General features: G+C 45.3%; 1 protein-coding gene across 1 annotated transcript; it reads right to left on the reverse strand.

The window, feature by feature from the left end:
- Nucleotides 1–1,696: 1,696 nt before the first annotated feature.
- On the reverse strand, nt 1,697–21,994 carry LOC132577609 (glycerol-3-phosphate acyltransferase 3-like). The gene is made up of 3 exons (XM_060247397.1): nt 21,757–21,994; nt 12,711–12,780; nt 1,697–1,971 (listed from the first exon to the last, which is right to left on the reverse strand). The coding sequence occupies exons 1-3, from the start codon at nt 21,889–21,891 to the stop codon at nt 1,697–1,699; spliced, it is 480 nt and encodes a 159-aa protein (XP_060103380.1). The 5' UTR covers nt 21,892–21,994.
- Between the last annotated feature and the right edge of the window lie 5,251 nt (nt 21,995–27,245).

Consider the following 27,245-nt stretch of genomic DNA (forward strand, 5'->3'; position numbering starts at 1 on the left):
TTGTGGGGGAGGAAGATAAAGGAGATTGTGAGCCACTCAGACTCTGTGATTCAGAGTGGAGGGCAGGATATAAATGCAATATCTTCTTCTTTCTGAATGACCTTGTGCAAATCACACGGTGTCAGCCTAACCTCTCTTGTAGTCTTGTTGCAAAGATAGAATGCAGAGAAAGAAACGGTTGTAAATTTATTTGGGTCCCTGTTGTGAAGAAAAGTAGATAAATAATAAGTAAATAAATGACTTGGTCTTTGTTTTATTATTTCAGTTGTGAGCTGTCATGGAGCAATGGAAACAAGTGTGCCATCAGCCTAATATGATGTTGCATGACAGGCTGATGTCATGTGCAGGTGAAACCTTGGATTAGATGTCAGTATGTCAGCCAGAGAATTATCAAAGCACTGTCTGATGTGCTGATGTCAGGTCTGGGTTTCCACAATGACATGTTGCACGACATCATTTCCTTCCTCCATGGTTCTTCCACAAGCTTGGATACTAGGGTTGCCAAGTCCAATTCAAGAAATAATTGGGGACTTTGGGGGTGGAGCCAGGAGAAAGGTTGGGACAAGCATAATTGAACTCCAAAGGGAGTTCTGGCCATCACATTTAAAGGGACTGCACTCCTTTTAAATGCCTTCCCTCCATTTGGAAATAATGAAGGATACGGGCACCTTCTTTGAGGACTCATAAAATTGGACCCCCTGGTCCAATCTTTTTGAAACTTGGGGAGTATTTTGGGGAGAGGCACTGGATGTTATACTGAAAATATGGTGCCTCTACCTCAAAAAACAGGGCCCTCCCAAGCCCCAGATACACATCAATTCTCCATTATTTTCTATGGGGAAAAGTCTCCATAGGGAATAATAGAGCTGCCAGCAGACATTTCCCTCCCCTCCCCCTGAAGCGGGGGAAGGGCCTCCAAAGTGAGGGATCCCCTGCCTGGGGTGGGTGGAAGGTCTTTCTGATGCTGTTCTTTTCTCCAGGGAATGGATCTTTGTAGTCTGGAGATTAGTCGTAATTATGGGAGAATAATAAAACATGAAATGGATTTCTGAGCATTGCAACGGTCGCATACTTCATGTTTAGGTAAACAAGGTAATTGCACAAGACACATATGGAGTGGGGCAACCTCATCTGTTGGTTTAGTGCCAAAACAGTTATGATGGCTTCCCATTTGGATTGTCCAGACCCCAAGAAAAATTTATATTAAATCAAGTTTGGAAAAGGTTCAAAGACTAAATATTGCTTCGAGCATGTTTGTTTTATGAAAATTATGGCTGCAATTAGTTAAGACAGAATTGGTAAGTTTGGGCATGTTTATTTGTTTTATTGAAAAGTATGGTGGCAATTAGACAAGGTGTGAGAGTTCTGTGACTAGAAATCTTTGTATCTTCACTTTTACTGAAAAACAGACACAATGAAGGGCTGTAAATGCTGGGTCCTGTAAAATTTCCTCAGCAGGGCAAACAGTATGTAGGAGGGAGATTAGGAAAATAGCAGGAGGGAAGAGCTAAGGCTTTCCTCCACCAGAACCACAAGGGAGTGCTATTTTTCAATAGAAATTAATGATACAGGGGATCCAGTCTTACATCTTCTAAGCCTCATCCAGTTATGCCCTCCACTTGCCAACTGCTAGGCAGGGAGCTTATGCTAAACTGTAAAAAATATAACATGCAATCCCACCCAACAGGGGCTTAACTCACCGAAAAGGCAGGAGGAAGCAGTAGCGAAACAGAACCCCGAAGAACCATACTAAGGTCAGTTTCCAATTGAGGTACTGGTAGTTTATGCTGGTTCTGGTGAGAAGGTTCCAAAAGAGAGGCTCTTCTGAGGTAAATCTTTGGGTGACTTGATCTTCAACAATGGTTTCAAGTCCCTTCTTGGAGAAATAAAAGAGGTCAGAAAACTCAAAGCCCTCTAGTCTCTGGCTTGCAATTGCCGCCTTCATGGTGATTTCACCTCTTTGTATGATACCTTCAAAATAAAAATGGGACTGTATAAGTTTGGTGCCACCAGTTCAAAAATAAACCCTTCCTTTTCCCAGGTAGACAAGAATTTTCGTTGTAGGATTTTTCCCTAAATGTCTATGTTAGATACTCTCCTAGGGTTGCCAACAGCCTGGAGAAAAAAAAGTCTTGTGTGTGAAAATGGGCAGCTGAAGCTTTTCACAGCATGGAAATAAATAACATCACCTGCCAAATAATATCCCATTAGGCCGCTTTTACATGGGCAGGACATTTACATTACTTATGGCTTAGTCTGAGCCATAAGCAAAACCTGGTCTAGAACTACTCCAGATTCCAGTTTGTACCCTGGTATTATACTGAAACATGGAATTGACTTCTGAATGTTATATTCCTCCCTTTCTCCCACAAACAAAATCATACTTTAGCTACTTTGCTGTAGCTAAAACATGTATCAAGCAATCCGCTATCATATATGTAACTGCTTAGACATCCAAATATTGCAGAATATTCAGAATGTTATGTCATAGGCAACCTTTGCAACATTCTGGGTATTTTCCATTCATCTGCTGCGGATATCTTGAGGCCTTCATAGCACCTGGGGAATGGGCCTGCTGGTGTGAGATGCAGAGTGGTAGTTTGTTGTGCCTGTACCTATAAGAACCATTATTTCTTGCCTGCACCAGAATATTTTGTGTTATGACTGAACATTGTTTTTATTTTGGACCTTGTGCACTAAGAAAACATACAGGCCATCTAGGGTTTCCAGGTCTGTGTCAGGAAATACCTGGAGACTTTGGGGGGGGGGGGGTCTGGGAGAGGGTAGCATTTGGGGAGAGGAAGGAGCTAAGCTAGGTATAATGCTACAGAGGCCACCCTCCAAAGCAGCCATTTTCTCCAGGGAAGCTGATCTCTCCCAGCTGGAGATCCGTTGTAAAAGCAAGAGATCTCCAGGCTCCACCTAGAGGCTGACAGCCCTATCCAGATTTATCTTTTGAATCAAAATAGGCTTGCTGTTTACCTTTCCACAACAGGCAATGTTGGCCGCAATCCACTGCCCTCAAGTAATTGAGTAGAAGGGAAAGTGGCCAGTAAATTGACTCCATAGTGGTAATCCAGGAATTTCTCCCAGGTCTCTGTGTTCTTTACCATAGAGATTGGGGGCACATTCCTAGAGCATCACCCAGAAGTGACACCACATCCTCCCCAAACTCCATCTTCCCCAGGCTCTGCCCTCAAAGACTCCAGGCATTTGCCCAGGCAGCGCTGGCAACCCTAGCGAGAATCAACTGCATTGTCTTTTGTGCCTTTCAGTTTTTATACTGAGATGGTTTAGTAATTTTTTCTAAGTGATTGTGACCTACAGATGCCGTAAGTAAAACCTGGTCTGGAATGCTCCAGATTTAGGTACCCTGGAACTATAATGAAATGGATTTCTGAGCATTGCAACAGTCACATGCTTCATGTTTAGGTAAACAATGTAATTGCACAATATAAGATTTTCCATAACTCTCCACTGTATTAAAGTGTGTGTTTGTTTGGTTGGTTGGTTCATTTGCATTGCTTGCCAGTTCAGGGATTAGAACATTTGCCTTTCCCAGTAAAAAAAACACTTAATGTGACAGAGAGAATTAATAACATCAAAGAGCACAGATTAGTTCTCCCTGGGAAAGGGATAAGTAGTCTGTAGCATTAAGGAACCAAAGACCATTCTTACAACCAGGGGTCATTTTGTAGAAAAATAGGTGGTGGAGCTCATCCAGGGATTGTTGTGCAGCTGCACATTCAATGGACAAAGAAGGTGGAACTCTCAGAAAGGTTCAGGAGCTGTGCTCCTGTGCGCTCCCACTGAATCTGAGGCCTGCTTACAACAGACACGATAACAGCCTTGCCAGATGAGACCTCTGCTAGGAGATGATACCGACGCAGAGCAAGCAAACTAGGGGGATAATAACAGCATATCTCCATTATTTGCTTCCCCCTATATTTCTTCTCAGTAGCTATTTACCCTGGGTGGGTGCTGGAAGGGAATCATTGATCACTCTCAGTATGGGTTCAAGATCAGGTTCTCAGCCAGACAAAGGCTCTTCCCTGCACCTGCAAATTTGCTAATCCAGCTAATGCTTATGTTTGCCAATTCCCAGGTGGGGGCAGGGCATCCCCCTGTTTGGAGGCCCTCCCCCTGCTTCAGAGTCATCAGAAAGGAAATGTCTGCTGCGCTCTCCATTATACCCTATGGAGACCAATTGCCATATGATATAATGGAGAATTGATCCATGGATATCTGGAGCTCCTTGGGGCAGACTGTTGTTTAAGGTAGAGGCACCAAATTTTCAGCATAGCATCTGGAGCCTCTCCCCAGAACAGCTTCCAAGTTTCAAAAAGATTGGACAAGGGGGTCCAATTCTATGAGCCCCAAATAAGGTGCCCTTATCCTTCATTATTTCCAATGGAGGGAAGACATTTAAAAGGTGTAGTCCCTTTAAATGTGACTGCCAGAACTCCCTTTGAAATTCAGTCATGCTTGTCACACCCTTGCTCTTGGCTCCACCCCAAAAATCCCCAGATATTTAGTGAACTGGACTTGGCAACCCTACTAATGCTGAATGTAAATATACATATGAAGCTGCCTTTTTCTGGGTCAAATCAATAGTCAATTTAGCCTAGTGTTTACTCTTGACTAGAAACAGTTCTCCATCTCAGACAGAATCCTTTTTAATGGAATGCCAAGATTAGGATATTCTGCAAAGCACACATTCTACCACTTTAGAGCTCAAACAGACCTGAGGAAGAGTGCACACCTCCATCCATCAACTGTATGTGAGTTGCAGGCTAGCCTCAGTTTGCCTCTAGCCATGCAGAAAAATGGTGGTAGGTTTAACCCTTCAACCTCCATGTCGTTCCTTTAATTGAAACTGGGGTCCGTACCTTATCAACATTTTAAAAAAGGGGGAATAGATGCTCTTAAATGACATGTCCTTTTTGCTTCAAAATACTAATAGCAGAGTGGGAGGGTTGTTTTGATGATTAAATGGGCAGAGGTTGAACTTCTTCTTTACCACAGCGCCTTGAGGAAAACTGAGGCTGCACAAGTCAGCGATTTACATTTTACAGACACCTCACGTTTGCTAAAGCCCATAGCTACAAACTTTCCCTGGAATAACTAAGAGAAGCAAGATAAAGCAGGAAGTATGTAGAGCCTGTATGAGCAAATATATTTGTAGGGATTTTCCTTTGAAAAGGATTTGAGGAAGGTTGGTCAAATGCCATATACATAAAGGGGGGGGAAATCCATTTATCCTCTAACATCTCAGTAGTGAGTACTGTGTGGAATGTGGCAGCTCCAGAGATTCCACCATGTTTTGGTTAGTTATATAATTAGCTACAGGTGACACAATTCCTTCCTTAAAGTATTTTTTTTGTTTATTTGTTTTGCTATGACTTTAGGGACTGTGCTTCATCCACTATACCATGCCAATGAAAAAGCTGTCCAGTAAGAGGCGGGGGTGGGGTGGGGTGTTGTATTTGTGTGTGTGTGTGTGTGTGCGCGCGCACCTGGAAGTCATGGCAACTTCTGGTGACTGACCCCTACTGGGGACCTGGAGGATATTCAGAGAGGTGGCTGAATAAAGCCTGCCCCTGCCTCTGGTATTCCAAGGAGGTCCCCCATCCAAGTTCTTGCCACAGTCAACTCTGCTTAGCTTCCAAGATGTGATGAGATCAGGCTTGCCTGGCCTTTTTGTAAGACTGTGGCATCTGTAAAACTAGTCTATTCCCACCCTCCACTCCATAGTAATATGTTACCATTTCAGGAATACTTGAACTACAGACTTTTACATTTATTTAAATGTATTTATTTAAAATATTTATAATATGCCTACCTTTCTCTTCAGCTTCTCAGGACTCAAGATAGGCAGGAAGCTTTAAGAATTCTAGTGCTGTGAGGGGAACTGAGTTAGCAAAAAATTCTCATGTTTCATAATTTGTATTATATTTTACAATATAATCAAATATAATTTATTATATTTGACAATATTTGTCAGGTAGCAAAAAATTCTCAGCTCCCTGACCATACTACAGTTCCCAGCATTCTTTGGTGCAGTGGTTAAGTGTGCAGACTCTTACCTGGGGGAACCGGGTTTGATTCCCCACTCCTCCACTTGCAGCTGCTGGAATGGCCTTGAGTCAGCCATAGCTCTCACAGAGGTTGTCCTTGAAATGGCAGCTTCTGTGAGAGCTCTCTCAGCCCCACCCACCTCACAGGGTGTCTGTTGTTGGGGGGGAAGGCAAAGGAGATTGTGAGCCACTTGCAAACTGACTTCCTATCTCCTTCCTCCTGGTGTTCCTTTTAAAACAGCATGTCAAAGATGGTGGAGCCTATGTGGTATAGAGAATCACTACCTGTGAAAAGTTATAAAGCATTTATTAAAAAGACAGCACCTGATTGACCAAGGGATTCAAAAAAGGAAAGGGTAAAACACAGTTCCTCGATCCCTCCTTCTATTCATGCCCTAGTACTTAGGCTCCTTAGTTTAGAAAGTTACAGATACGCTACAGGGTGGCCTTACCTTGAAGCCTCTTTCAGGTGTATAGGCCAGCCCATGGCAATGGTTGCTTCCCACAGACCTCAGGTAAGAGTTCTGTCTGCCTCGATGAAATCAGCACATAAAAGGCTTCCCTCCTCCTTATTCCCAGGAGTTTTATCACCTCTCTTTATTCTCCCACTGACCAGGGGAAATCAAAGAAGTTTTTCCTGAAGTCTCCAGGAGATTTTTCCTGAAGTCTTCCTAGCACTTAATTCCTCCAGATCTCTGTTCCCTGCTAGGTATCGCCTGTCTAGCAGAGGTGGAAGGACCTGGACCAGCCCATTGTCTCGAGCTAGACCAATTTGCATTTCTAAAATGGTTGTTAAGGTAAGGTTGGTAAGTGTTTGAAGTGACTTCCCCCTCCTCCCTGTTCTCAGCTAAGAGAGAAAAGGGGTTTTTTTAAATGCCAAGTGCAGTTTTTGCTCAGTTCAAACCTCCAAAGAGAAATCAATTTTCTCCACACCCTCCTAACCAGAGTAACCTTCTAGATCTATTGAAAGTGTAACTTCAATTAAGAATTCACTCCTAGTGTAACATTAATAAAGACTAGATCTATAACAGCTGCATTCAAATTTAACAACAGAGTTAACTTTGTTATCAGGTTCTCTCCCTTTCAGACTGAGCAGCCTTATTTATCTATTCTCCTCTTTTCTGAAGAACTATGACTGCTCCACCTTGTCACCGTATGATGCTTTGCTGCCAGCTGAGCCCAGGAACTTGACAGAAGGGGCAAGGTCTCCCTCTTTAACTGGTGAAATGGCACTCAAGAGGTTTTTTAAAGTTCAAAAATAAAATATTTTATTCAATATGGAAGGGAAAGGTCAGGTGAAAATTGAGGACAAAAGGTCTAAGGTAAATCAATAAAGAACTGAGGTAAATCAGTACAGGCTCAGGCACAGTTCATATGTTTTAAACAACTGAGAGTTTCTTAAGCTTTTCATAATGACTTAGAATCTTTAAGATAAGAGGCTTTTGTTTCAATGTTTGCTAAACACTCCGGTATACTTTCTTGATTGTTATTGGGCTCTTTTGGTTTCCAGAAGGCAGGGATCCTCTGTCCAGACTCCTTCACTGAACACACCAGTACTCTTCTTGAGTTTTAAATGACACATCAGATTTAAAAGGCAGTTTCTAAACACATCTGACCAGGGATCACTCCACTTCTCAGAGCTATCTCCCTTATCCAACTGGGTAGGAAAATGCTTCTCTCACTAGAAGATCTATCCCATTTTCTGGTCTGAATGAGAGTCTACCCACTCCTCCTGCCAACTTCCCCAGCACTCAGTCTGCATTAAACTGTTCTCAGTCAGGACTGAACGGAGACTGAATTCTCCTCAGCATCCAGTTCAGAAGTCTTTCTCTGCTCAACATACATTAACCAAATTTCTTTGAGTAGCCTGTCACTCAAGGCTCTCAGGCTCTGTGAGGAATTAACTCTTTACAATCCATTACCAATTTAGTTTACACAGCACTTACAAGATTTTAAAGTGCAGTCCATCACATCAGGTCTTAAATGAACACCAATAACAGCGATTATGAATGGTTACTGTGCTTATCTTATACTTTTGAGTTTTGCATAGAAACGTTACAAACTTAACCTCTGGGGGATTCCAGGGCCTTTTAATACTAATGCTCATAATTTTTCCATTTGTATAGCTATACCTGTTGATAATTTACTTCACACATCTGACAAAATAGCTCTAGCCATGAAAACTTAAACTACAATAAATCTGCTTAACTTAAAGGGGGCACCAAACTAACATGGCTATTTATCTCTGGAATTAATAATTCCCTTTATACCAACATTTCACCAGGGCTTTGCACAGCAGAACAGAGCCCTGCAAGAAAGATATCTTTGAACATTCACAAAATGCCTTTCTCTCAGTACTGAATAATTGCTGTCTCCTTTCAGAAGCATGCTTAAAGTGGTAGAGAAGGCAACAAGATCACTGAATTACATTTTTAGAATGCCCTGTAAAATGAAGACAGGGTAACTACACACTTAGGGTTGCCAATCTCCAGGTATGGCCTGGAGATCTTCCACTATTATAGTTGTTCTCCAGACAACCAAGATCAGTGCCCCTGGAGAAAATGACAGCTTTGGAGGGCAGATTCTAGACTATTATACCCCACGGGGTCCATCCCCAAATCCTGCCATCCCTAGACCCCACCCCAAAATCTCCAGGTATTTCCCAGCTGAGAGCTGGCAACCCTACCTGTACTTCTCATAAGAGCTATGCTGATTAAAGGAAAGGTCCGCACATCCAACATCTTATTTCCCACAGTGCCCAACCAAACGTTTCCCAAAAGCCCATATACAGGGAATGAAGGCCACACCTACCCTAGCTGGCTACAACAGCTGGGCTTTAGAAGCATACTCTGAAATTCTGAACACATTTAGCCATCATAACAATGGATGGACCTCCACAAATTTGTCTAGTTGACTTTTAAAGTCATCAGGCCAGCTGCTATCATATTGCATAGCAAGTGATTCCATATATTAATTTATTCAGTATGCATTTTAGCTATTTCCTTTGTCCTGTACTTACTGCCCCTTAGGCTTCCCAATCCGCAGGTCCCAGCGGGGGATCCCGTTTTGACAGGCTTTTCCCTGCCCACAGCCAGCTGGCCGGCAGGGGAAGCCCCTCCCCCACAGTCATCCTGTAGTTTTAGAGCTCCTGCAGGTTTAGAAACCTGCAAACAGTTTTTAAAATGTGTGCTTTTAAGGCTGAGCAGGAAGCAGGAAACAGGAAGGGCTTCATGGGAAAGGATCAGTAACAGTTTCCTCAGAGAACGGCCCCTTCCTTTCTTTTGCTTTCATTTTCAGAGCAAGTAAAGTTCTGCAGGAACAAGACCCAGTAAGTATTTCTGCGTGTGAGAGAGGGAGGGGGCAGGGGATTCCCTGGTTTGGAGGCCCTTCCCCAGCTTAAGAAAGTGTGAGGCGGGAGGGAAATGTCTACTGGGCACTCTATTATTCCCTATGGAGAATGATTCCCATGGGGAATAATGGGGAATTGATCTGCAGGTATTGGGGGCTCTGGGGGGGCTATTTTTTGAGTTAGAGGCACCAGATTTTTAGTATAGCATCTAGTGCCTCTCTCCGAAATACCCCCCCAAGTTTCAAAACGATTGGACCAGGGGGTCCAATTCTATGAGCCCCAAAATATGGTGCCCCTATCCTTCATTATTTCCTATGGAAGAAAGGCATTTGAAAAGGTGTGCTGCCCCTTTAAATGTGATGGCCAGAACTCCCTTGGAGTTCTATTATGCTTGTCACACCCTTGCTCCTGGCTCCACCCCCATTGTCTCCTGGCTCCACCCCAAAGTCTCCTGGCTCTGCCCCCAAAGTCCCCAGATATTTCTTGAATTGGACTTGGCAACCCTACTGCCCCTCATTATGGGTGACCCAAAGTTTTAGTAGTGAAGCAGCAAAACATTCTCTCTCCACACCATGGCTTAGTTTATAAGCCTCAATAAAAATGTAATTAGATTTCATAACAGTGCAAGAGAGAGACGTGCAGCTTCCCTCGCTTCTCAACCCAAACTGTGCCTGCCGAAATGCCCTCCTCTCCCTGTTAAATCTGTGGAGGCTCCACCCCGTTCCCTGTTGGTCAGCTTGTATGACACTACAATATTACCCTACTCAATTTGCACAGCCTTTCCCTCACAATATTTCTTTGTATATCCATTAGAATTTCCAACAGGCTTAGAGGGAAAAGTCCTGTGCCCTGAAAAGAGACTTGATGGGCTGTTATTTACCAGGTGACACTGCTTACCTCCATGTCATGAAAAGCTTCAGCTGCCCATTTAACGCTGTATTAAAAGGGCAGGCATTTTCCTCCAGGCCCGTTAGCAACTTCAGTTTAGGAATGGGACACAGACCTTTTCGGAATGCCAGCTTCCAAGTGGGGCCTAGGGAACCCCTAGAATTATTTATGGCTCATCTCCAGTCTACAGAGGTGAGTTCTTCAGGGTGGACCCTAAGGCACTGTAAAGAGGCCCATGGCACAGAGTGGTAAAGCTGCAGTACTGCAGTCCAAGTTCTGCTCACAACCTGAGTTCGATCCTGGCAGAAGCTGGGTTCAGGTAGCCAGTTCAAGGGTTCAGATAGCCTTCCATCCTTCTGAGGTCAGTAAAATGAGTACCCAGCTTGCTGGGGGTAAAGCGTAGATGACTGGGGAAGGCAATGGCAAACCACCCCGTGAAAGTCTGCCAAGAAAACGTCCTGAAGTGACATCACTCCATGGGTCGGTAATGACCCAGTGCTTGCACAGGGGACTACCTTTACCTTTACTATGCCATTGTCCCCCACTGAGATCCCTATCCTCCCCAGTGTCCACCCCTAGATCCCCAAGAATATCCCTCTGTGCAGCTGGCAGCCGTACCTGCTTCCCAACCCCAGCTGGCAGCCAGAGGGGGAGGACATGTCATGGCTACCTACATTTGCTTCTGAAAAGCTTTTACCACTTTGCTTTTATTCCTAGCCTGTTCCCTCCAGAGGCATGTTAGTATGTTAATGTCGTTACAACAGCCCAGGAATCAACCTGATGCCATAGAGATGACTGGCACAGATAACAGAGATAACTAGTATCAATGTCCCAGCCCAGGCCCTACGCAAGTAACCTTGCTAACCTCAAAGGCCTCTCGGACTCAACCTGCTCCTTACAGTCATTGGTGCTCCAGGGCAAGCATCTCACTTAAGCATACCATTTGCCCGCTGCTGGATTTCACTTCCCCCACCAGTACTCAGTGAGGTGTGGGGGGAGAAGGGGAGATAAAGTGTTCATCAATACGGCAACCTCACTTCCTGCTGGGAGTGGTGCCACTGTGTCGCAGGCTTCTCAAGGGTTCACTCAAAACTCTATGGGTTTTACTACAGTGTGAATCCTAGTGCATCCCTCAACACTGCGATGTCATGTCCAGTTGTGCAGTCAGAACTGAAGCTCCACCATCATTTCAGTAAGCCCCACTCCCAGGGCCGGCCCTAGACTGCACCGTAGGCAAGGCTAACTTCTGGCGCCCGCACGCCTGCACATCACCAAGTCACATTGGGAGTGCCCAATTAATTCCCCCAGAAGGCCAGTGCCCTAGGCAATCGCCTAGTTTGCCTAGTGGTAGGGCCCACTCCCAGTTTTCCAGGGGTTGCCAGGTCCTAGGCTAGCTACCTTAAACCCACTGGGAAATTCCCAACAAATTAACCAATCTGCTCCTGGTTCTCTATCTCCTCTCTGAGTCATGGAACCAGCATGGTTTATCACACCAGGAGTGATGACTGAGGTTATGAAAAAAAACTGGAGCCTGCCTTCCCGCCGCCACCCACCTCCGGCCTTGCTAGAGCACGCTGAGTAGACATTAGAGGACCATCAGACTCATTCCTTTCTGTGTGAGTCCCAGTCTGAGGACTGCTAAAATTAGTAATGAGCATAGAAAGGTAATGGATCCTTATTGACCAAACCCTATTAAAACAGAGCACAGCTGAAAAACAAGGCACACATGTATCAGACAGTCTTAAGAATGGAGTTCTGAATGCAAGTCAATTAGATAGGGTGGCCAGCTTTCTTGGTCTAGCAGGAACTGGACTCTAGGGCTGCAAGCCTCCAAGTGGGGGCTGAAGATCTCCCAGAATTACAGTTATCAGCTCCCATGGAGAAAATGGCTGCTTTGAAAGGGGGGGCGCTCTATGGCATTATATTCCACTTAGAGCCCTCCCTAAACCTTCCCCTCTCAAGGCTCCATCCTTGGGTTGCGAGGTCCCCCCTGGCGATCAACAGGAGATGGGGAGGGATTAGGGATTGGGTTGCCAGATCCAGTTTGGAAAACTGGCAATTTGGGGATGGAGTCTGGGGAGGATAGGGACCTCAGTAGGGTACAATGCTATAGAGTTTGCCTTCCAAAGCATCCATTTTCTCCAAGGGGCCTGATTTCTGTAGTCTGGAGATAAACTGTAATTCCAGGGGATTCCCAGGTCTCACCTGGAGGCTGGCATTCAAGTCCACCCCTAATCTCCAAGAATTTCCCCACCCACAGCCGTGCTGTGGCTTTGGAAGGTACAATAGACAAATATGAATCCTCATACATGCGGGCAATTTCAGTTCTAGAATACAACATCTTTGATCGCAGCAGCCAAAGAACCCCGGAAATATTACTAACCCTAAATTCTTACCAGTTGGAGAATAGCATTTGGCTAATATCTTCTGCTTTTTTAATTCATCCTGAATCTCCTTTGACATCCACTGAAACAAAGGGGACAAATTAATGGGAATAAAATTTTCTACAGGTCTCCCCCACTCCTTCTATCAGACCTGGATATGTGAACTATAATGTTCATTGTGCTTCAGATGATGCATTTTAAGAATCTGTAGATTCTTAATCAGCCTTTCTAAAAAGGCTGAAGATAAGTGAGAGCATTTTAGAACAAAAAAATATTAATCCATTGTCCAACTCCCCCCCCCCCAAAAAACAGGACCTTTTTTGAACAGGAACGCACAGGAACGCAGTTCCAGTTGGCTTGGCATCGGGGTGTGTGGCCTAATATGCAAATGAGTTCCTGCTGGGCTTTTTCTACAAGAAAGCCCTGTGTAAAAAAATGGTGATGCCAGAGGGTGTGACCTAACACACAAAGGAGTTCCTGCTGGGCTTTTTCTACAAAAAAGCCCTGTGTAAAACAATGATGATGCCAAGGCGTGTGGCCTAACACACAAAGGAGCCCTGTGTAAAACAATGATGATGCCAAGGGGTGTGGCCTAACATGCAAATGAGTTCCTGCTGGGCTTTTTCCACACAAAAAAGAGACTTTCAGAGGTGGTTTGCCATGGCTTGCCTTTGCATAGCAGGCCTGGATTTCGTGGTGGTCTCCCATCCAAATACTAAGCCTGAAGTCTCAAACTAATTTGTTACGAGGGCCGGATCTGACATAAATGTCACTTTTATAAAAATAATCCAAAACCTGACAATAAAGGAAATGAAGTCCCACATAGGTATCTTTAGCTCAAGTTCTCCAAACGAAGACCTAGGTGCTTTATTTTCTCCATTTCAATTTCATATGAATCTTTAACAGTGATTAGGCTAAAAATCTTTACAAATACATTGTTATCATGAACCTCCGGTGTGTACTTAATCAGTAGAGACGCAGGCATGCAAAGACGTCTCTGACTCTGTAGTGTGACTCCATTGAATGAGTTCAGAATAAGGATCAGCCTTTGGAATTCATAAAATAAATTACAATGATATTATAACATAATTATGATATTATGAAAACAGATGAGTTGAAATTTATTTAATTATTTATGTTTAGATAAGAAGAATAATTCCTTGACATCTGGCACTTGATACATAAGGTTAGCCTGGTTAAAGTGATTAATCCTAAATAAGTAATAAATACCAATATTATCTTACAGAAATTTAAAATAATTGTTATTGGTTACATTGTACAGAATAAGAAACAAAACATAACAAAAAAAGACAGTTTGTGGTGTGACTTGAACATCATCTCTTGGCAGGTCAGTTTCACAATATTAGTTCATTATAGAATAGTGAATTAGTGTCCTATACACAAATAATAAATAATATATTTCTTTAAATTTTATTTTATTTGTTGCATTATACAGAACAGGATACAAAAAATACTGTTGGATGTGACTTGAATGATACATCATAACGAAAGGTCAGCCTGTTACATTAAAAGGATGATGCAATATTAATTTATAATTAATTTTTGTATAAGTATAATAATCATAATTGTATTTGTAAATATTTTTAGCCTAACCACTGTTGAAGATTCATATGAAAATGAAACGGAGAAAATAAAGCACCTAGGTCGTCATTTGGAGAACTTGGGCTAAAGATGTCTACGTGGGACTTCATTTACTTTATAATTGCCTATTGTCAGGTTCTGGATTGTTTTTGTATTTGTGTAATACCAGCAATCCATATATCATTGTTTATTGTATAAATGAAAGCAACGTCACCCCAAAGTCGGAAACGACTGGTGCTTGCACAGGGGACTTTTCCTTTTCCTTTCACTTTCCCAGGTGGATCATGTGTGGCATAAAATGTATACATAAAATGCATTTAAAAGGAGTGTGGTCCCTTTAAATGTGGTGGCCACATTTAACTCCCTTTGGAGGTCAATCGTACTTCTCACAACCTTGCTCCTGGCTCCACCCCCAAAGCCCCCAGATATTTACCAAGTTGGCTCTGGCAAACCTAGCCATCCAAGGCAGGGTAAACAAACAGAGGTGGTATACCTACATAGCAAACCCAGTATTTTTTGGTGGTCTCCCATGCATGTGGTAACCAGGGCCAACCCTGCTTAGCTTCCAAGATGCAGCCTGGGCCATCCTCTGCCACTAGACTGGACTGTTTTAGACCATGATTTTTTTCCACCTCTAATTTACATTAGTACTTCCAGGCATTCGTCAATTAAATCTAGCCAGTCCTTCCATTACATTGGCATTCTGCACCTAGCTGTGCTAAAATTAGACTCTAACAAAATAGGTCACACCCCTTCAGTGACGCTGATAGCGTTCTTAGGTAGGAGCATTTCACAACTGCATTAATCCCACACTTGATCCACCTCATCCTCCTTAAATTTATCAAGGCTTAATCTGTTAAACCTGTTAGTAGCAACCTGCTGTAATTGTTACGATACTCAAACCAAGTTCTCCCACTGAGAAAAGACATGAGATTCAGGACTTGAAATAAACACTGGAGGCTTGCAAGCTAGATACATCTGAGGCAGAAAAATTCCAGTCCTGTGTTATGAACTTTTGGCTGCTAAATCATCGTGCCTAAGTATAGGCCAGTGATTCCCGTAGAGTTGCAAACCCAGGAATGAGAGATATTTGGGGGTGGAGCCTGGAGAGAGCAGGCTTTGGGGGAAGGAGGGCCTCAATGGGGTCTAATGCTAGAGTTCACCTAGGGTTGCCAATCCCCAGTTGGGAGTAAGGGATCCCCTAGTTTGGAGGTCCTCCCCCCACTTCAAGGTTATCAGAAAGTGGGGGGGGGGGAAATGTCTGCTGGGAGCTCCATTATTCCTTATGGAGACCGATTCCCAAAGGGTATAATAGAGAATTGATCTATGGGTATCTGGGGCTCTGGGAGGTCTTTTTATGAGTTAGAGGCATCAAATTTTCAGCAGAGCATCTGGTGCCTCTCCTTAAAACACTTCCCAAGTTTAAGAAAGATTGGACTACAGCATCCAGTTCTATGAGCCCCCAAAGAAGGTGCCCCTATCCTTCATTATTTCTAAATGAAGGGAAGGCACTTAAAAGGTGTACTGTACCTTTAAATGTGATGGTCAGAACTCCCTTTGGAGTTCAGTCATGCTTGTCACACCCTTGCTCCTGGTCCCATCCCCAAAGTCTCCTGGATCCACCCCCAAAGTCCCCAGATATTTCTTAAGTCGGACCTGGCAACCCTAAGTCCACCCCAAGCATCCATTTTCTCCAGGAGAACTGATCTTTGTAGTCTGGAGATCACTTGTAATTCTGGGAGATACCAAGGACCCACCTGGAAATTGGCAACCCTTGATCCCCATCGTGGCAGTACCCATGGGGATAAATGCACCAACCAGTATGCTTCCTGAGGCCTACTTCCTTCCTAAAAGCAAATAGCAAAATCCTGGTATTCTCTTCTCTCACCTGCAGCAGGAATTGTTCCAGAATTCCAGAAGGCATCATCTTTGTGTCTGCAGGGAGTACCCTTTTGGAAACAGCTGCCTCCATTGTAAGACAACATTTGGTATAGAACCTCCAACTATCTTGTTGGCACCAGCTAGTGTTGCGAGGGAATGGGGGGGGGGGGGGTTTGCTAAATCCAGGTTGGAAGATTCCTGGAGAATGGGGGATGAAGCCGGGGGAGGACAAGGACCTCAGAGGGGTATACAGCTATAGAGTCCACCCTCCACAGCATTTTTGCCAGGGGAACTAATCGTGGTAGTCTGGAGATAAGCTGTAATTCCAGGGAATCTCCGGGTCCCACCTAGAGGCTGGCAGCCCTAGCATCCACTGCAATTATATTGTGGCTGACTGCACCTCATGTGGCAGCCATTACTACTTCTCAGCATTCCAAAAGTGCCCTCAGGCTCAACAAGGTTGAGAACCCTGATCAGGGTTTTCTGTCCTTAGAAGGGCCACCAAATTGGGTTGGGCCTGGAGATCTCCCGCAGGCAGAGCTCAGCTCCCCTGGAGAAAATGGCTGCTTTGAAGGGTGGTTTCTATGGCATTGTAGCATGCAGAGGCTCCTCTCCTCCCCAAAACCCACCATCTCTTGGATCCACCCCCAAAGTCTCCAGGTATTTTCCAACACAGACATTGTAACCCTACTACAAAAGCAGCTAACAATTTAAAATGTGCATGATAAAATCACATTTTAAAACCATTATTCAGCCTCCCAACACATATAAAACAATGGAAAACGGAGTTGAAATATATACAAAAACATAAAACCAGTATTTAAAACATTGGTTAGGAAGGAGGAAGCACTGAAGGAATTCCAAATACAACAAGACACACACACACAAAAATCTTCACCCACTGGTAGAAGATGGCAACAGAAGGGAACCAACCAATCTCCCTGAAAGGGAGGTCTTATTTATTTTCACTGGAAAACACTTTGGGAAGTCCCAAACTAGACTGGAGCTGTGATACTGAGTGAAGAGGAAGTAATCTCCCTCATCATTTCCCTGATCTAAACAACCTCGAGAAACAGCTGTTATTCCCCTGAGGAAACTACACGTGCCAATTTTTTTTCCCCTCAGCAGTGCAAGCAGCAGCTTGGGAAGGGGTAATGTAAATCAGGAAAATGCCAGACCCCAACTTGCTATTTTTAAATCTGCTAAAACAATTTTCACTATTTTGCATACTAGTTCACTGCCCACTCTCTCTCTATGTAAGGACTGCTAATTCCATCTGTAATGTACTGAGTCGCGAGACAAGTTGAAGGCAACATGCTTTATTCGGTGGTACATTACAAGAGAGAGAGCACGTGGGCTGGGTCCCGCTTATATACATTACCCGGGACTGCCCCCTTGACTGACCACACCAATCCTGGCCAGTCAAACTTCCGGCCGTAGATCTTGATGGGCGGGGCGTCTGGCGAGCCACATCCGGGAACCCGTAGGTCGCCTTTAGCAGCGATCGCCAGGTGGTACAACAGCTTATGTTCAAGACATAACACTCCGCCCATCTTCGCCCTGTTTTCCCTCTGGCCATCCCCTTACCACCCAGTCGAGAACCCGTGCGAGTATTTTGTCGTGCCCCGTGGCTTTTGCTACCTCTGCTGCGTGAGGGGTCTCTCGGATAGCGTTTCGATGAACATCACATGGTGGGCTGGGGCCGGGTCAGGGTCTATGGAGGGCGGCGGCAGGCGACTGAGAGTGTCTGCGTGTCCCATCGCCTTGCCCGGCCGGTGGACCGGTGTGACGCGTCACATGCTAAGATCACCGGAAGGCTCTCATCGAAATGGTGGAGCACATTGTTAGATACGAGCAGCCCTTTGACCGCCTGGAAAGCAGCGTCCTGCTTCTTTCCCCAGACCCATGGGGCATTTTTGTCTAGGAGTCGGTGGAGGGGTTCAGCTATGGCGGCTTTGTGGGGCAGGAACAAATGGTAAAAATTTAATAACCCCAAGAAGCTTTGTAGCTCCGCCTTGCTCTTGGGGGTGGGGACTTCCACTATGGCCTTAGTTTTGTCCAGTGTCGGGTGGATCCCCGCTGCGTCTACTGCAAACCCCAAGAACTCAACCCTCAGTACCCCGAGGGAACACTTTTCTCTCTTTCAGACCAGCCTCTTGGAAACGGCGGAGTACTTCTCGCAGCCAGTTGCTAAACTCCTCCGCGTCCGGTGCGGCGATCAAAACGTCATTGAAAAACGGTTGCACCCCAGGGATCCCTTTGAGGAGAGACTCCATCAGGCTCTGAAAAACTCCCGGGGCCATGCTCACCCCAAACTGCAACCGTTGCACCTTAAACGCCCCCCTGTGGGTTACTATGGTCTGTCCTTCTGCCGTCGCGGCGTCCACGGGCAGCTGCTGGTACACCTGGGCCAAGTCTAGTTTCCCGAAAATTTTGGACCCCGCTAATGCCGTGGCTGATTACTGGTACGGGGTAGGGGTTATCTTGTAGTGCCTTGTTAATGGTGCACTTATAATCGGCGCATATGCGCACCTCCCCGTTCGGCTTCACCGGGGTAACTATAGGGGTCTCCCATGAGGCATAGGCCACGAGTTCCAGCACTCCCTGGGCTGTGAGGCGCTCAAGCTCTGCTTCAATTTTAGGCTTCAGAGCGAATGGAACCCACCTGGCCTTCAGCCTTACGGGTCACACTTGGGGATCAAGGGGTAAGGATATGGGAGGGCCCTTGTAGCACCCCAGGGCCCCATCGAACACCTCAGGGAACTCCCTGCACACGTTTTCAAATCCCCGCGTCCCCAGCTGCTGCACCCCCACGATCTTTATTCCCAGTGGCCTGAACCAGGCCAGGCCCAACAAGGTGGTGAGCTGCCATTTAACCACTAATATGTCGAGTTTATCCCTAAACCCATTATACTCCACCCCCACCGTTGCCCATCCCAGGATCTGAATGGGATTTTTCTGGAAGTCCCGTAGCACAAAGCATGCTGGTTGCAGTCTGGGCCGGCCACGTGGGCACAGCTTCCTCAAGGATTCCTCCGATATTATGGAGATGGAGGAACCCGAGTCCAGTTCCATCAGGCAGGGTTTCCCCTTGATCCTGACCGAGACTTTGACCTTTTGTGGGGTATCGTCGGGCAAGTTCATTACCTGCACGCTGGTCGAGGCGGTCGAGTAGTCCCCGGTCGATTCCTAGTGGGTGGACTGGCGGCGGCGGGTGACCTTGGCCCTGCATGCCCTTGCAATGTGGCCCATCTTGCCGCAGCTCCTACAGGCCACATTGCGGTAGGGGCAGTCCCATCGCTCATGTTGGTCCCCGCAGCTGGCGCACTTGGTGGTGGCTGGTCTCTCGGTTGCTCGGGGTCGCTGGGTCGCTCGTAGGCCCACCCTTGTTTGGCAGAGTAGCTGGTGCGCCTCCTCCTCGTCTGGTTGGCTGGCGGCCAACTCTTCCTGGTGGATGGCTTTGGCCCTCGTGTTGGGGAAGGTCCTCGTGGTCCGCTCAAACGAAATGACCTCGTTGAAAGCATTCTGGAGGGTGAGCTCTTCCCTCGCGAAGAGATTTTGTTGCAATCTTTCGTCCCTCAGGCCCCAGGCGAAACGGTTCCTCAGGGCCTCCTCTAGCTTATTGAAGCTACAGTGGCCCGTGATTTGGCAGAGAGCAGCCAGGTAGTCTGCTGCCGTCTCTCCCGCCTCTTGGTCCCTCTTGTGGAAGAGGAACCGGTGAGTGATGAGTGAGGGTTGGGGCAAGAAGTGCCCGGTGAGGAGTCTGACGATCTCCTAGTGCGTCTTCTCCGTGATCCTCGCAGGGGCCGAGAGACCCTTGGCAATCTCAAACGTGGCCTCACCACAGACGCTCAGGAGGACGTCTCTCTTTAGGCTATCCCCAGTTATCCTGTTCGCTCGAAGGTAGCACGCGACCCGCTCCGTGTAGATCTCCTACCTCTCCGGAGTAGCGGGGTTGAACTCTTCGAGCCAGCCCGTGGTTCCGCTCTGGTTAGCCATGGTGGCCGCGGCGGTGGGCATGTCGGTCCACACCAGATTTGCCTTAGTTGTCTGCGACTGGATCCGCGAAGCCCCTCTGGAGTGGGCTGGCTAGGATCCCACCTTTGTCGCCACTGTAATGTACTGAGTCGCGAGACGAGTTGAAGACAACATTACAAGAGAGAGAGCGCGGGCCGGGTCCCGCTTATATACATTACCCGGAACTGCCCCCTTGACTGACCAGACCAATCCTGGCCAGTCAAACTTCCCGCCGTAGATCTTGATGGGCGGGGCATCTGGCGAGCCACATCCGGGGACCCATAGGCCGCCTTTAGCAGCGATCGCCAGGCGGTACAACAGCTTATGTTCAAGACATAACACCATCCCATACTGCTGTCTGATGAAGTATGCTTTTAGGACATGGAAACTTACACTGTGAATAAAACTTTGTTGGTCTTAAAGGTGCTACTGGACTCCAACATTGTTCTATTGCTTCAGACCAATACGGCTGCCCACCTAGATCTATCTACAAGAAAATGGTACCATGGGAAGGATTAAATTCCCACACCATTTCTTGAATCAGTTTCAGGCCCATTCATAACTCCTTCTGAGTAAAAATAAATACATTAAGTTCTCTAATTCATGGATTTCTCATATCATATTAATCTGGTCCTAAAATGACAGCGTGTCTCCTATCCTGCCCCAGGATGTTGTAGTCTCCACTGATGTGGGATGGAGAAAAATAACCGGCTTCATACCCTTGCCAAGAATTTCAGAAGTCTTCTTCCACTACACATAAGAAGAGCAGGCAGGGCAAATGGGGTGTGTGCAAGAATGAATGAACAAGCTAGAGTTAAGCTGATGGGAAATGTTTTTAAACACTTCCATGAAATGTTTGCCTATATCTCACATTCAGTTCCTACACACAGCACAAATACCAAAGAGTACTTTCCAGGGTCTCAAAGGTAGAAATGAAATGCTTAATTAAAATACATATCTGCCAACAAGTTCTAATGCTGACACTTTTACAGGCTAGGTATATGTTAAATTCAAATGTGTAGCTACTAGTAGCACTGTAATATAGAATATCCATAAACATTCAAACTGTTTTGGACTGCAACAACACAAAGAGTCTAAACACAAGAGGGCAACAGGTTGGATCGATCCAACTTTTCTGCTGATGAAAAAGGAAGGTGAGATCCCCAGGGACCACCAGGAAGGCTATCAGGAGATCATGGGACCTGCTAGCTAGTACAAAGCCATGTAGGAGGTCGTAAGTGGGAGAACTGGGTGAGGCTGACGCTGTCTGGATCTGATCTTATGTGTTCTTATTAGCTGAGTGTCCTTAGTAGCTAAAAAAAATTCTGAGCAAATATTTCTGAGAATGATAAAAGGAAATTTTATTTGCTCAGCTTTTTAAAAAAGAACACCACTGTTAATACCGAGAAAAACCACAGAAAGGAGAGTAGGAGAAAGAAAGGACCAAGTGTTGGATCAGATCACCTTAGATGCGAGGATCAGAATCTTGAATACTGCAGAGAGCGAGAGGGAGTCAATGGAAACTTCCTAAGACAGCAAAAACTCCTCCTCTTCTTACCTCTATAATTTTTGTCACAATCTTCAGATATATTTCTGCAATCCCCAGTGATATTCCAAATACTGAAGGCAACACGACCAGTGCCAGCAGCACAATGAGGAAGAGTGTGCAGAAGTTTCCTATTGCAAACTCCATCACACTTAAGTCCACAACACTTGTTCTTCCAGTCTCTGTCTGACATGCATTTGACTTCAGGTATGCAGCAGCTGCCTTGAAGCTTTGAACAGCCAGACTCTTTCGCATTCACTCCCCTTCGGCTTTGACCCCATGACCGCAGGCTTAGTGAGTGCAAGAATGAAGCACAGCAATTGACAGCAAAGGATGCAACTCCCAACTAGTTGCATTGCCTTGTAGTTTATGTTAGATGCCCATGTGACTATTACATGAACCTGCAGCAGTCTATAATTAAAGGGTCATTCAGCCTACCCAGCAATTAAACCTACTCAAGTCCTTCCACAAGGAAGATATCACAGAACATTTTTTTTCCCCGCAAGGAAACATTAGATAGATTCATGGAGGATAAGTCTATCAATGGCTACTAGTCACTGAGGGGGACCTCCACCTTCATAAGCCTCTGAATCCCAGAGCCAGGTGGCAACATCAGGGGAAGGCCTCAGCCTCTACACCCCATTGTTGGCCATCCAGAGGATGCTGGACTAGATCATGAGCCACTGGTGTGATCCAGCAGGGCTCTTCTTTCCCTAACTGCCCTCTTGAAAATTCTTGAGAACTACAATGAATGACTATGAGGAAGCACTATAGGCAAAATAACATACAAAAAGAACAGATCTTTTTAATGGCCATTCACTATCAGAATGAAAGACAATGGCTTCGGAATTGTAAAGTGGATGGATCCATTGTGTGTGTTTAAAGTGCTATCACATTGCAGCTGATTTGTGAAGACCCCAACAAGATGCATTCAAGGCAAGTAAAAAGCAGAGGTGGTCTACCACTGTTCCTCTGCAGAATCTTCTTTGGAGGGGAGCCAGCTTGGTGTAGTGGTTAAAAGCGGCAGATTCTAATCTGGAGAACCGGGATTGACTCCCCACTCTTCCACAAGAAGCCAGCTAGGTGACCTTGGGTCAATTGCAGTTCCCTCAGAGTTCTCAACCCCACCTACCTCACAGGCAGTGTTCCCTCTACGATGAGTTAGTGTGAGCCACCTCACAGATTTTTAGCCTCCAGCCCGCACATTTTTGTTTTAGCTCAGAAAGGATGACTGCAGAGCACGCTAACTTATGCAGTAGCTCACAACTTTAATGCCAGTAGCTCACAAAGTAGAATTTTTACTCACAAGACACTGAAGTTTAGAGGGAACATTGCTCACAGGGTGTCTGTTGTGGGGAGACGAAGGGTACTGAAGAGTGAGGGGTTTAAAACCAACCCTTCTTTTCTCCTTTTTCCTTCCAAGCACGGACCCTGCTTAGCTTCCAAGATCTGACAAGATCGGGCTACACCATGCTGCCTTAATACTGTAATAATAAGCATTTATTCAGCAAATTTCAAGCACTGAAAGGAGTTCACACATTATTTCAGTATCATCATTACATAGCCAGTATCATAGTATTATTATAGGCTACCAAAGTCAGCATTATTATCCTGGGAAGAATTCAGCACAATGGGCAGTAACTTCCTTAAGGATACCCAGAGAGTTCATGACTGAAGTAACATTTCACCTAAGGTTGACAGGCCGCAGCCAGCAACTGCCAGGAGGAATTGGGAGGCGGAGCCTAGTACACTGGTGTGTCATTAGTACACCGGTGTGTCATTTAAAGTTTTTTTTAAAGAAACAGAAGCGACATCTTTAGACGCTATAGCATTTACAAAAACTCTACAGTTTTGCCACAGAGTTTTCATAAAATGCTAGAGTGTCCACCGAGTCATGTCCAGTTTTTATCAAAGTGATGTAAGTGAACTGGCATGATGCTGGCACAAACTCCTCCCCATTTCCTCCCACCGGTGTCTAAGGCACCAGCAGGCAATGAACCCACGATAGCAGGCTTGGTGACCATAATTTCAACCACAGCTTCTTGATTCACACTCTCAACCACTAGTATACACCTATTAGAATCACAATTCTCAGCCTTTCATACCTTACACTCCACCAGTCATCCTGTCATAGAACCTGGGTGCCATCACAGAAACAAAAAGTCTACTTTTTCTTTGAAGGACATTTATATGTTGACAGGAATTCTGTTGTTAGAGATCACTTACAGTAAATTACAAACTAGATCTGAGTCCAGCAGCACCTTGGAGACCAATAAGATAAGTTTTCAAGAGTCAATGCTCCCTTTGTTAGATTCAAGGTGGAAGCTGTAAGCCTTTTTTAAAAAACTGCAGAAGCGCAATGAACAATCCCTGGTAGGTAGGGTCAGCAAGGATAGTTAAGATAATTGCTGGTGAACAGAGGGAACAAGGGATTAGGAGAAAGATGGAGCATCCAAGATTATTTGTCCTTCAGGAGTTCAGGCAGAGTGCTGGAGCCAACAGCTCTACAGCAGGGATAATGTTCCAGCAAAAGTTGAAGGTGAAGGTGAAGTGAAGTCTTAAATACCTTATGAGTGTGCCCTTTAAGCCATGCATGTGAGCAGCTGTTCATTAACAGAGGAAGCCCTACTCAGCAGCAATCCGGATCAGCACAGGATCTTGCACTGCCCGTGGCCCACTTTATGATTACAGAAGATATAGTTTGCTTAGAATGTGAACTGCTCTGCACAGTAGGGAGGGGAATTAGAGGGAACATTGGTCCTTCCTTTGCAGGATCAAGCTACTAGTACTACAACATTCTTAAAACACCAGGCTTGGTTATTTATATTTATATACCGGTACATATTTAAATATTGGTTATGGTTTGGGTTTGAGGGAGGGAGGAAATAGGAGCTGTAGATCAGAGGTGAAATGCCTGTTTTGTGAATAGAAAATCCTACGCTCTGTATCTGGTTCGGGCTACAATCCTATGTATGTTTCTCTAAGCCCCACTGAGCCCAGTAGAACTTACTTGTGAGCAGATGTGCTTTAGGTTTGCTGTTCAATGATGTGAGCAGGTTTGCTGTTCAATGATGTGAGCAGATGTGCTTTAGGTTTGCTGTTCAATGATTTCACATAACAGGACTGGAAAAGCAGGGCTTTTTTTGAGCAGGAATGCAGTTCCAGCTGGCTTGGTTCCACGGGCTTGGTGTCTAATATGCAAACAAGTTCCTGCTGGGAAAGACTTCCTAGTTGGGTTTTGGAGAGTCGCTGCCATATAAAGATAGTGCCCCACAAATCGGTAGGCTGATTCCATGTGGATTTATTGCTTATTTTTCTTTATCGGAGGATGGATTTTTCAGTCTGGAGATGGGCCACATCTGTCATTTTGAGAACGAGGGATGCCAGCCTCCAGGTGGGATGCCCTGGAACCACAGCTCACCTTCTACAGGCTACAGAGATCAGTTCCACTGGAGAAAATGAATGCTTTGGAGGGTGAATATGGCATTGTACTCTACAGAGGTACCTATCCTCTCCAGGCTCCATTCTCAAATCTCCAGGTGTTTCCCAACCCAGATCTGGCAACCCTATGTAGCACAAATCTGGACGTTTTTGATATTAAGAGAGATCAAGGTTTTGTTTAGGGGGGTGCATTTGGAAACGACTGGTGCTTGCACAGGGGACCTTTCCTTTTCCCGAACAGAATAAATACCCAAAAGATACCTTGGGGGTATTTCTTAAGACAAATGATCAGAGATCTGTTTTTGGCTACCAACGTGGCTCAGCCTGCACAAAGCCAATTGGTTGGTTGGTGGTGGTTGTTTTTATTTGAGTGAGCCAGCTCCAGCCAAAGCAGCAGGGAGCTGTCAGCTCTGCACCACCCCAGTTGATCCTCCAGGCTGCAAGAGTGGATTAGCTGGGGCTGGCTGGCTCCTCTTGCCTATAGAAGAGCTTGATGTATGTCAGCCAGCCTCTTGGGAGTGTTATGCAAAAAGATTACCTTTCTGTCTGGAAGCTTATCAAACTAAAGGGGCAAAACAAAAGCTGTTGCCCATTCTTTCTAACTGGTAGCTGTGCTAAAGATACATTTTTGCCCAAGGCCATTGGTGATCCGGCAAAAGGTTTCAATTTCTTAAAATCCTCATCAACCTGCCACTGAAAATATTGCAATTACATTGCACAGCTTTGTCACCTTGCTGAATATGGTGCGTTTGGGTGTCTCGTGGATGGCTTGTCACAAAATCGGCTCATCACTGGAGTTAAGGATGAAGCAATTCAGCAGCTCCTCCTCTTTTATAGCAGCATCTCACTTTGGCTGCTGCTCAGCAACAAGCATTAGCAGCTGAAGCAGTTTCATGTAATGTCAAAGAAATCTGCCACAAGTATCCCACTGTTGTTCACGTATTCCAAGATAACCAGAAATCAGATAAATACAGAGACTCACACCTCCGTTAGTTGAATTATGCAAGCCAAGTAACGTATCTACATGTTTAAGCTATAAAGGCAACACAAGTGAATGCTAAGTGTCACACTTGCAAGAAGGACCACATAGAGTTTGTCAGTCAAGGGCAATTCGAGAAAACAGAGAGATGAGAGGAGCGGGGTGTAATCAGTTTAAAATTCTAAATAATATTGGAGATCTTCCCTGTGAAAAAGCAACATGTTCATGCTGAAGAGTGAAAATGCCCAGAAATGACTGCAAATCAGCTAAATCAGGGGTGTCAAACATGCAGCCCGGAGGCCGAATCAGGCCCTCAGAGGGCTCCTATCAGGCCCCTGAGGAACTGGCTGCCATCTGCTTCCTTCTCCCTCTCTATTGTTTCCTCCTGCATAACAGCTTGTTATGCAAGGCTTGCTCAATTGCACAGAAACTACAGAGCAAAGTCTCTATTTTCTCCATTGGCTTGCTTTGCCAGGCTCTCTCAGTTGCACAATAGAGTAACTGAGCCAAGCCTCTCTTCCTTCTATTGGCTCCTTCCCCTCCTGGTCCCCTGAGGAAGGAAAGAAAGAACCAGCTTCCTTTGTCCAGCTTCCAGAAAGCACCTTTAAGACCAATGGGTGCTAATGTTTTAAGCATGTTTTATTTTAAGGGTGTTTTTTTTTTAAATTGTGTATGTCTGTGTCCTTTATACCTAATCTTAAATAGGTACACACGCGGCCCAGCCCAACATGGCTTGGCCCAACAAGGCCTCATTTATGTCATATCCAGCCCTCATAACAAATGAGTTCAACACCCCTGAGCTAAATGATCTGGTGCGAAATGGAAGCTGACTGTGGGGCTGGATTCTCTATCGGCTACTGCAGGACCCACTTCCCAGTGGCGGAGATCAAAATGCCACCTTTGTGAGTACAGTGGACAGATTGTTCAGTTGCTTGGAAACCGTGATGTAGATGGTCACTATGGATATGTTAAATAGACACTATCCTTGTTGGTTGCAAAAGAGGATTTTAGAAGTCTGCTGGGAAGAAACGGGTTCATGTGCTTGGGAATCAGCGTTCAAGGAGTTTATACTGTCTGTCCA

Source organism: Heteronotia binoei, chromosome 9 (assembly GCF_032191835.1).
Source record: "Heteronotia binoei isolate CCM8104 ecotype False Entrance Well chromosome 9, APGP_CSIRO_Hbin_v1, whole genome shotgun sequence".
NCBI lineage: Eukaryota > Metazoa > Chordata > Lepidosauria > Squamata > Gekkonidae > Heteronotia > Heteronotia binoei.